At 40.6% G+C, this 10626-nt stretch overlaps 2 protein-coding genes across 3 annotated transcripts; both read right to left on the minus strand.

The window, feature by feature from the left end:
- Window positions 1-110: 110 nt before the first annotated feature.
- Window positions 111-4771, minus strand: LOC123957734 (protein limb expression 1-like). 2 transcript variants are annotated; one of them, XM_046030739.1, is made up of 6 exons: window positions 4584-4771; window positions 3699-3904; window positions 2668-2808; window positions 2447-2542; window positions 1360-1437; window positions 111-1272 (listed from the first exon to the last, which is right to left on the minus strand). In XM_046030739.1, the coding sequence occupies exons 1-6, from the start codon at window positions 4657-4659 to the stop codon at window positions 808-810; spliced, it is 1062 nt and encodes a 353-aa protein (XP_045886695.1). In that variant the 5' UTR covers window positions 4660-4771; the 3' UTR covers window positions 111-807. The 2 variants fall into 2 exon arrangements, with proteins under 2 accessions (XP_045886695.1, XP_045886694.1); XM_046030738.1 differs by having other exon boundaries at window positions 2662-2808.
- Window positions 4772-5871: 1100 nt separating this feature from the next.
- Window positions 5872-10397, minus strand: riok2 (RIO kinase 2 (yeast)). Its single transcript, XM_046030483.1, has 10 exons — window positions 10197-10397; window positions 9658-9796; window positions 9433-9549; window positions 8459-8634; window positions 8238-8326; window positions 7931-8122; window positions 7734-7826; window positions 7022-7444; window positions 6629-6728; window positions 5872-6330 (listed from the first exon to the last, which is right to left on the minus strand). The coding sequence occupies exons 1-10, from the start codon at window positions 10260-10262 to the stop codon at window positions 6169-6171; spliced, it is 1557 nt and encodes a 518-aa protein (XP_045886439.1). The 5' UTR covers window positions 10263-10397; the 3' UTR covers window positions 5872-6168.
- Between the last annotated feature and the right edge of the window lie 229 nt (window positions 10398-10626).

Genomic DNA, 10626 nt, shown 5'->3' on the forward strand with positions numbered 1-10626 from the left:
AATTTCCAACAAAGCACAGGCAGGTCATGAGTAACAAACAAATATTTATTTACAAAATGTACAATGATATCTTAAAGATTTCCCTTTAAATGTAGGCTATTAATTTCCTTGATACGTACAGACATAAAAGCTACTCACTGATATTTGTCAAATAAATGTGTGTCACACTCCTAACAGACTCTCTGTCTCATAGCATCCAGCCAACATGTCACAGACACGTAAGTCGGTATTCTGAGTTGCTCTGGCAAGTAATTTCCATTGAGAAAGTTGAAACGACAGTTGACATGCTAGACAGAGAAGGAGACAGGAAGAGTGAAGCATAGAGGAGTACTGACTGAGTTGCTGGTATGTGAAGCAGTTTGTAAGCTATATCATTTAAATCATTAAAAAATGTATCATAATATACTTCTCAAAAAGACTACTTAATTGAACATACATAAAAACTAAGGCATTAAAGTACAATGCTCTTCATACAAAAATAGATAGATGGTCACTGCTACAATTCAACTAAACTTCCTGCTGATTGATATAAATCATTTGAATGCTGTATTTCTTGTGGTTACAGATGCATCTTTATGTATAGTCACAAAAGAGTGTTAATATGGTCAGAGTATTATTAATACACAAATTAACACATTTGTACAACTCTCGCAGTTACAGAACTCTTACAAAACCTAAAGACCGTGACCATGATGGATATTTTCTTTTTCTCCCAAAGAGATATCACATTTTGAGTGGCAGACTTTTAGCTTATTCACAGAGTCAAATGACAACTTTTATTGTCTGTCCTGTGCTTTCTGCTTCAGTCTATCCAAAGGTATTTAAAGGCACATAAGTCTGCTGTGAGCACGTTGAAGGACTGTTGGAGGGTGTGTGTTTGCCAGAGGTTTGATGGACTGTTTGCTTTGTGTTTTTATGGAGGGTTGGTGAAGGACTGCAGGGTGGGGTTATCTGGATTTCTGTGCCCTGGCTGCATAATGTGTGTAAAGGAAGTTGTTCTAGCTTGTATGTGTGACTTAGCACCTGGTTGAAAGCCTCAGGTGTGTGGTGAATGCAAGCCTGACTCAGAGCCAAGCTGAGGATCTCTGTCTTCTCCTTGTAGAAGCGCAGCTCTGTGCCTCGGCGCCGGGCTAACACCAGCTCCCTCTGTGCCACCTGCAGCTCCTCCCCGAGTCGCCCAGGTGACCTCTGCTCCCGCCCGAGCCAATCCAGAGCCAAGCTGCTGCGCATGTACTCATCAAGTCCTCGCTGGGAGTAATATGAAATCACACTCTGAGGGGGAGAAAGACAATAAGCAATCATCATTATGTAGCGGCAGAGATACTGATATTTTATCAAAGTCCTTGGCAAGATCTGCACCTGTCGAGAGCACTGCCTTTCCCTCAGAGCCTTCAGTGTCCCGTTCCAGTGCAATAACTGAAAAACTGTCATCATCTCCTATAGAGAGAAATAGAGGTGGAGAAAGTGGTTGAGCATGAAACAGATGTACAAACCCATAAGTAATGACTTCAATAACAAACCCAAAGATGCAGCTCTGTGTACGTATGTTTGACAAAGATAACATATTATGTGCATATTTCTTGAACCCACGCCTAAACTGTGGATGAATGGTTTGAAAGGATATTGTAAATCTTTATGCACCAGGTAGGTTTCACCCTGATTTATAAAACAGTGTCAGTGACATTAGTGTTAAACAGAGAAAGTCCATACATTAACTGAAATTGATCCAGTGAGACAAACATGGAAAATATGACACGTACTTTGTCTGGGGGTTGAAGTCCATGTTGGCCTGTTTACTCTGTTTCCAGCTGTACATCTGCCCTATGCTACTTGTTCATCTGCCTCTCTACAAAACTGTCCGATGAATCCTCCATTGACTGTGTGCAGAAATTATATTGACTGAGGCATAGATATGGTTTATGCTGTGTGTGCAGAGATTTGAATAAATACATTTCAATGTCTGTGTATGTACATGTGCGCACAGATGGGAGTGTGTGTATTACTTGGAAGCTCTTCATCTCTACGAGCCATGCTTTAGCAGGATAATGAACCCATTTCCTCCTACTAATAGCCCTCTGTCTGCAGACATATGCTTATTTACACAAAGACAGAAATATTAGGTGTTGCATACCATGCTCTGGGACTAAAGAGGCAAAAACACAGCTAGGGGTGTAATGATAACAATGGAGGGTAGAATTACCAAACAGTGCTTGTGATTTTTGTTATGTCTGGCTTAATAATTCCTAATTATGTAAAATGAGACTGCTTTAATTTGTGGTCCAAATACACTTATTTAAGATCCTTTAGTGCAAAGTAACACTTCACAAACCCTGGAGCCTTTGAAGCAAATAGATCTTTCACACGATTACCACATGACCCCACATGATTTATGAGCACAGTTACAAGAAAAACTGCATTTTGCCATTAGGCCTTAGCTTTGTTTTACCTGGAACTCCAGCATGGTCCTTCCCATGTAGGAGTGGAGCAGCAAACTGTAGGTCCCTATACTGGTGCTTGAATCACATGAATCTTCTATAGAGACCTTTGGAGAGAAAACAGTGCAGGTCAGCATTCATGTTGGGACTAAACACTCTCCTGCTGTGTCATTCCTATAGTCTGCCTTGTAACAAGGTGTGTTAATGTGTGTCTGCACTGGCTTACACTCACAGCACTGTCTGTGGCTGCCTGCTGCAAACTCTGAGTGATGAACTGAGGGTTGATGCGCCGACACGGCAGCTCGTTTACAAGCGAGTTCATCAGAGCCACACGGGCTGCATCCCTCCGAGCCTCTGCCTGAGTGTCACACACCTGGGGATGAGGAGATGATGAACGTGAAGGATTTAAAATGTCAAAAAAAAAGAGCACAAAAAGAGAGGGAAAAGATGTGACGGTCTGCTGATGACCCAAATTCTGTAACTGGGCACCCACTCTTAGTTCCATTTTGATGATTTTACACTTCATTGTAGCTTATCACGGGATCTGAACTCAAATCACCAATGAGATTAGGACATTAGAGGCATTCACACATAACCAATCACATGCCTCCTCTGAGCTGTGGGTTGCTGTCTGGGTCACAATGACCCTTTGAGAGGCATTGTGGAATTTAAATGGAACAACATCAATTTAAAACAACCTTTCAATACACACACTTTTGTGTGTGATTGTGTGTTTATTCCCACTGAATGGCCTTCAAGTTTTTCTTGTAAAGCCCTTACCTCTGAATGTGACTTAGTTTGATTATTTGGCTATTTTACTTCATAGTTTAGATAAGAGCTATTTAGTGTTGCTGCAGCCAAATGAAGAGAAGCATTTACAGATTAAAAACTACAATTACCATCTTACCAACTGTATGTGTAGTAACTAATACTTCATTTGAAACCGCCACACTAGCCATTCCCACAGAATAACAAACTGTAAGTGGATGGCGTGCTTTTATTGTATTAATAAGTGAATTTACAGTTTCCACTCTCTCTGCAATTTAACCATCAAGACAGAAACATCACTTTCATCATGTATCTTAAAAATACCAGCATTTAGCTTACGTTTGGTCAGGTATGTGTACTCACTTCATCATTGTGATATTTCCAACTGCACTTGAAGGATAACAGTGTACGTTCTCATTGACACAGTGCAGGCATGTTAGATTAACTAGCAAGTGTAGACATCATGCCAGACAGCACTGATGATGATAAACACACCTTAAAATTGCCAAAGCAGCTTCCTCCAGGCAGGGTGACGTAGCAGACATATGGTGGACCAGGGGAAGGTGCAGACTCGTACAGCAGCAAGCTCTCTGTCTGGATGGCTGCGTCCCCAACAGAACCATCTGATTCACTGGAGGAACCATTTAATGGACTCATCTGCCTCTGCTCCCAGAAGTTATGGAGCATGGCAACTACATTCACTGCACACATATAGGAAGGACAAATGTCAAATGAAGACTGACAGTACTGAAAAAAAATGCGTGACCACAACAGAACAGAAAGTTTTGGAGTGTAAATGGATGGGCATTTATCAGTTGTGATTGACTTTTAATATGTAAAACATTTTGATAACTCTTATGTGTTATCATCAGAAGTGAAAGGTTTCTTTTAGCCTCACTCTAAGAACATATGTAAATATGTGAATAAATGTTAACCTAAATATCCAAGCCAGACATGTCCAAATCAGCATTCCCAGACAATGTTTATTTAAGTAGAATTAGGAGCTGTAAGCACCACCCCATAACTTATAAAAATCAGCATTTTGTAACCCTTCGAGCATTTTGTGATCCTGTAATAAGTTTAAACCTTTCCTGTGTCCTTCACTGTGTGCCAAACAATTCACTTCAGCTCAGTCTTTGGCAGCAGGGATAAATTGGCTGTCACTTGCTGTAAGCATATTTTGCAGGAAATATAACAAAGTTTTGATAAAACAGTGACTTGCTGTCCTGTTTTATTTTTAATGCATCAATGTATGGTCAGTAGTTAACACAGATGTCAGTTGTAACAGTTTGATTCTTATACCTGAAACAAAGATGTGTCTATTTCCTGTTGAAACTAACATTTCTAAGAAGTTTCTCTCAAAGTTTCTCAGTTACTCACAGTCTTTGGGGCTGGTGTCAGTCTCGCTCTGTGACAGGTATGACATGATGCTCTCCTCCATTTTCACTTTACTCATCCTGTTCCAGCGTTTACTTCCACAGCGGCCTCACATTCAGGCCACTTTTGTCATCAAAATAGCACACATGGCCCTAGAAATGAGCAACCACCACCGTCATTGCAGCTCGATATGGGAACATCATAAGGAATAAACTCAAAATCTGAAACCCCCTCCACTCTTTTCATTTCTCCACCTCCTAAACCCCCTTTCTCCCCTCCTCCTCCTCTCCTGTGTGAACATCTCAACAGGGTTTTTCTTTTGAAGCGGACCACCTTTGTCACCATCGCTGCCAATTAGCTAAACGGGCCCCTCACTCTTTCTACACATGCACACACACACACACACACACACACACAGAGGTGCAAAGCTGGAATGCTGAGCCCCTCCCCTCGGGCTGTGCAGCTGCCTAATCCCTGAACAGACCCGGAAAGTTAAAGATCTGCACAAAGTTGCCAAATTGAACCACAAACGGCACAATGTCCATCTTGAGAAACAGGAATAATATGAATTGTTGTGTAGAAAACCTGGTACATTACTGGGTGCTGCTTTTTCTATGAAATACCCTCACCATCTAGGATCTACCCAACATGTAGTGTCTAAGATGTGTGGGGGTGGGATACTTTTGACTTCACACACTAGTTTAAGCCCACGGAGGCCAGGCTCTGAGCTCCATTCAACCTCTTCAATATGAATGGCCATTGTTCAAGTCCGAATTCACCCGCACTCTGAAAGCCTCCTACACTTAATTGAACCAAATTCTGAGAAAGAAGTGGTTTCCTGGCTCCCAACTCTCATCTTTTACAGGTCATGCCTCACTCCATATCAAGTGTTGTCAGTGTGACACAGCCAAGAGGTGTGGGTCTATTTCCTGCACCTTTTTACATTGAATGTATTGGCGTGTTCAGGCGCATTTATGTTCCCACACACTTGTGTCAGGCTCAACTTTTTTTTGATCGGTTGCTCGGAGGGTTGAGGTAGCAATCTATTCAAATTACCATAATAGTTGAAGCTCTCCGAATCAGTGGAGTTCAGCATAAATAAAATTTCTTTTGTGGCCATCTTGGAGGTTGATGTGAGTATCAATTAAAAAGAATGCACTCACTTGACAAGTAAACACTTTTGGCATAGGTACATAAAAAAAAAAAACTATTTAATTTTACTCATTCGTTAAACCATGTTAAACTGGTCATGATTGGCCAGTTTAGCGATGAATAAACAGAGAAAAACACACAATGTTTAAATGGTTTATTATCAAACGGCTTCATTATAGTAATTAGTTGATATATACATTAGACTGTACGTTGAACATCATGGTTCATTAAAGTTCAATTAGAAAAGTAGTAAGAAGTTTCATCACTCTTCTCTCGTGTAACAGTTGAGTAGTTGCGCTCTCTCTTGCTGAATTCTTCCATCAACTATCACCTGTTTCCAACTCTCCAGACAAAAGAGCAGAGGAACCATACAGCGTGCATGTTAATCAAACAAAAAGCATGTTGCAATTCTGTTTGTTCAACACTGCAGTTCCATTTATCCCCAGAAGGAGGCGCTCTCCAGACTAGACTTGATGTTATTTTGGTTCTCTCTCCTGGATTTGGTCACCAAGTTGGCCTCTCCCTTCTGTAGACGTCTCCTCTGTGCTGCCTTCTGCTGTTTGCTGAGCTGCTTCCGCACCTTCTGACGGACTACCTCCTGCAGCACACACAAACAAAAACGACAGCAGGTTGCAACAGATGAATGTCGTGTGTTATGGTGTCTCTAGGTCACACTCAGTGCAAACACTATGTGAAAGCTCTTGAGCAACATCTACAGGACATTCCAGTTTTTCTCCAAAACTGTGTATTAGGACTGATACAGTGAAATGGTGAAATTTCCAAATTGTAATCCTTTGAAGTGATCACCTTAATCAGAGTGTTTGTATTTCGTAATCACACTGTATTAGTGTGGCTCACTGTCCCCTTCACCCTGTGCGTGTCTGTGTTTTACTTACTGGTGGTATGGTAGAGCAGCTCCCTATGCTGCCCATTGTGGCCTCACTATCCGTCCTCCTCCTACTGTGTTCTGCCATGTGTAGAAGACTGTCTGAGTCTCTGCAGGAGAAAACACAGAAAAAAAATCAGTTGCTATTACGAGACATTTTTCAACAAAGCACAAATTCATTGTTGGGGTGATTTTTAACAACCCTGCGTACAATGACACAAATTATGCCTTATTTTTGTCAAATTCAAAATCATTTAATGTCATTTATCAAGGTTAGAGGCATTCCTATTAACAGACCTACATTTGTTTGTTTGCTCTGTAGGTGGCGTGTTCAAACTTCATCATCTTATCAATTGTGCTTTATTTTTGATAATGGATTATTTCAACTTTCCATTGTGTTTACCTGAAGGGTTTGAAGTCTTTGTTGGAGGTAGAAAGGTCTGCGAGCTCTGGACACTCATCCTCTGCCTCATTCAACTCTTCCTCCAAGTCCTTCTCTGTCTCTTCATCACTTCTAGGAGCAGGTGCTGTCTCAGTCTCTGTTCGTTCTTCCTCTTCTTCACTCTTGTTGTCCTCATCTTGTATGTCTGCATGTGTGTCGCTGACTTTCAGACCTTCCAGTTCCTGCATTGCATGCTTATATTCCTCCATGTTGACGCTGTCTTCTTCTTCTTCTACTTCCTCGTCTGTTGCCTCTGCATCATCGCTCTCCCCCTCGTCATCTTCCTCTCCCTCAGGTCCAGCTGGGTGTAGCAATGCACCATCTCTCTCCAGGTCTCTGGTGAAGCCGCTAGCTGAGACTTCGACATCTAGAGAGCAAGTCCGCCTGTAGAAATAACAGTGACAACAAAGGATCATGTAAGTATTGATTTTCACCTCCAAATCATATCTTTAAATTAATGTAGTAAAGCAAGACAACTGACAATGCAAAATGTCATTTTTCTAAATGTTGGGACAAATACTGAACAAAGTAAATAAAATAAGAAACAGAGAAGACAATGTGAGAAGTTTTTCCATGGTTACACAAAAAAGTTTACTGTATGTATTTAAAACATAATTTTCATTATACTTCAGGGGTTTTATCGTAACTAAAACTGATTCATTTGAGCAGTTACCTGATGTCTTTAAAGGTTGGGTAGAGCTCGCTCTCGTAATTGTATCGTTTTGCAAAGAAATCTCTGATACACTTCACATCTCTGTCAAAATACCTATAAACAAAGTTTGGAAAAGTGAGCAACAGTTAAATCGTTTTGTTTGCTTTATACATTTTTAGCTGTTCAGTCATTTTCAGTTTTATTACAGAGACACCAACCATTCAGCATTAGCATGTGAGGTGGACACCATTTGAGGGAAGTCAATCATAGTTATGTGGTCCTGGTCATCCAACATAAGGTTGAACTCGTTAAAGTCTCCATGAATCAGGCCATGATTGGCCAGTTTAACGATGAGCTCCATGAACTCATTGTATAGGGATGGTGGATCCTGCAGCTCATGCACCTGACACCTGAGAGAAAGACAATATTAAAATGACAAATAATAAAAGGAACAATAAGTAGGAAGCATGTACTATTACTAGTGTTATATATTAAGCAAGAAAGATTGATGGCTTCTTTACATACAGTGGATATCCATTGATGAGCTCCATCACTACAGCATGTCGGTTATAGTCCACAGGTTTGGGAACTGGAAAGCCTCGATCATACAATACCTGAAAAATTAGGAGGTGACTCAAAACATGCACCACAAAAAACTGGATTCCTACAGAACATCTTGTGAATTGCTGGTGACATTTTCTTTCTATTCCACATTACTTAATACTTTCTGTGATTCGTTCCATTACCTTCATGTAGGCAAACTCCTTCATGGCAGAAAGGCGAGAGAGGTACAGCCAGGACATGTTCTTTCTGTGTTTGTGGTAATCCCTCTTGTTCTTCAAGTTCCTGAAGGAGGTGCGACCCAATCTGTGAAGCTTCAGAGCGTACTGCTCCCCGTTTGGACTTGCAACGATGTATATATCTACAGGAGTTGAAAACAAATAAGTATTTGTACGAACAAGAGTGGATGAGTTTCTAGCAGCCTGGAAACCTGACAGAGAACAGATGCCATTGACATCAACACCTAGGGAATCGGTCCACAGTTCGTTCCTGCTGAGTTAAGCTATGTTTTTTTGAAACACTACAGTTAAATAACACTTCTTAGGATGTCTTTATGGCTATGGATACAGTTGGGTCCGAACTCTGCACTTTTAAGGGGGCTGACCAAATTACTCTGGTACCACTGAGTACTTACTCACATTAGATCAATTAGTGCCAAATGTCAGTACTTTGAGAATGGGTCGTGTTGTGAATTCAAAGAAATCTTGATGAGATTCGTTATGAGGCTCTAGAAAAATCCCACCTAGTTTATCAACACACGTGCGCCTGAAATGTCTCTGCAATATTCCTGTATTTACTTTCAGATCAGCCTATTTCTACCGCCAACGAGTTAGCTCCATTATCGGTGCTATTCTTCAATAAAAACAAATCGACACAAAATCATCTGAGGATATTTGGACCTATTTGTACAGTGTATCAGTTTGAAATACTGCATAGAGGAACAATACAAGCAGAAACAGCCACAGTGAGTTGTTTGATAAAGAGCTGAAGACGACAGGCTCTTTATCAAACAGCACACCTCCAACAGGTAGCCTAAATAACTTATTTTAACTTATTATTAATTTTTTATTGTTCTTTCAAGTTACACAACTAAATGTTCTAAATAAATAATGTTGAAATGGAGAGGTATGGACTACATTATGTATTACTGTTTTCTTACCTGACTCTTTCCCCACACCCATCTGGTTGCCAACAGAAATGACCACTTCTCTGGCGCAGAAGGTCTTCAGAGCCAAGTAGTCATATCCTCCATAGTTCAGCCTGTAACCCTGCACAGCTGAAATACACACACACACACACACACACACACGTCAGATTAAAAAAATAAACCTACATGTCCCATCTCTACCAGGACTGGTGCAAGCATTCCTGAGAATTTTCTTACTCTTTGTGCGTTCATAGACCACGAGTTTGTGTTTGACAAGCTCTCGGAGGACCTTGTTGCAGCCGCCGTGTTTGAGGCTAGCGATGGAGGATACAAGACTCACTGGAACAATCTCATGGTTCTTCATCCCCATTTCAACCTGTGTGAGGGGAAGTGCACAGGAAGAAACATAGAAGAGTGCTGGCAGTGTTACAACGGCTGCAGAGATGAAAGATAAACTGACATGAAATTAACACCAGGGTCTGGGATTGTGGTTCTATTGATGATATCACATTGAACAGGTATTCCACTGCTGTTACATATGAGGGTCAGTTTATTGGTCCTGTAGGAGGCACTAACGTTATTTTACCCACAGCAACCACAACATATAATAAAGCAACTGTTGATAAGCTGCGGAGAACACTGGTTGATATATGTACTTGATGTAACGTTAGCTCACGTTGTGTTGTGCTGCTATTATTAAAACAAACCGACCAAAGCTAGCCTAGCACAGGCTAACTCAGCTGGGACAGAACAGCTAACGTTAGCTCGCTACTTACTGCTGTGAGGACCCGGAAGTCATCTCGAGTTAAGTATCTCAACACCACGACGTTCAGCTTCCCCATGTTTCAACCTGTTAGTTTGTTTATTATTACTGTTACTTCTTAAGCTCGGTTGTCAGCATTTTCAGTAAACACACGTGCAGGCGGATGGTTGAGGAACGGAGAAAGCGTCACTTCAGGTTTACGCTTGACGTCATCTTGACGTGTACCCGGAACACAACCACAACCCACACTATTTTGTACAACCTATGTTAAGAAAGTCTGAGAGTAGACTATTAATAAAATGGAACATTATATATATATATATATATATAATGTTCCATTTAAGTAATATTAATTAATATATATATATATATATATATATATATATATATATATATATATATATATATATATATATATATATATATATAAAAACCTTCTTGTA

The sequence above is a fragment of the Micropterus dolomieu genome, linkage group LG19 (genome assembly GCF_021292245.1).
Source record: "Micropterus dolomieu isolate WLL.071019.BEF.003 ecotype Adirondacks linkage group LG19, ASM2129224v1, whole genome shotgun sequence".
Taxonomy (NCBI): domain Eukaryota; kingdom Metazoa; phylum Chordata; class Actinopteri; order Centrarchiformes; family Centrarchidae; genus Micropterus; species Micropterus dolomieu.

Coding starts and splice junctions, on each gene's coding strand:
- LOC123957734 (XM_046030738.1), bottom strand. CDS start 4,659: ATGAGTAAAGTGAAAATGGAGGAGAGCATCATGTCATACCTGTCACAG. Junction 1,438..2,446: donor GGACCATGCTGGAGTTCCAG/GTAAAACAAAGC, acceptor TTCTCTCTATAG/GAGATGATGACAGTTTTTCA. Junction 1,273..1,359: donor AAAGGCAGTGCTCTCGACAG/GTGCAGATCTTG, acceptor TCTCCCCCTCAG/AGTGTGATTTCATATTACTC.
- riok2 (XM_046030483.1), bottom strand. CDS start 10,262: ATGGGGAAGCTGAACGTCGTGGTGTTGAGATACTTAACTCGAGATGAC. Junction 9,797..10,196: donor ACTTCCGGGTCCTCACAGCA/GTAAGTAGCGAG, acceptor CCCCTCACACAG/GTTGAAATGGGGATGAAGAA. Junction 7,827..7,930: donor TCACATGCTAATGCTGAATG/GTTGGTGTCTCT, acceptor CTTTGTTTATAG/GTATTTTGACAGAGATGTGA.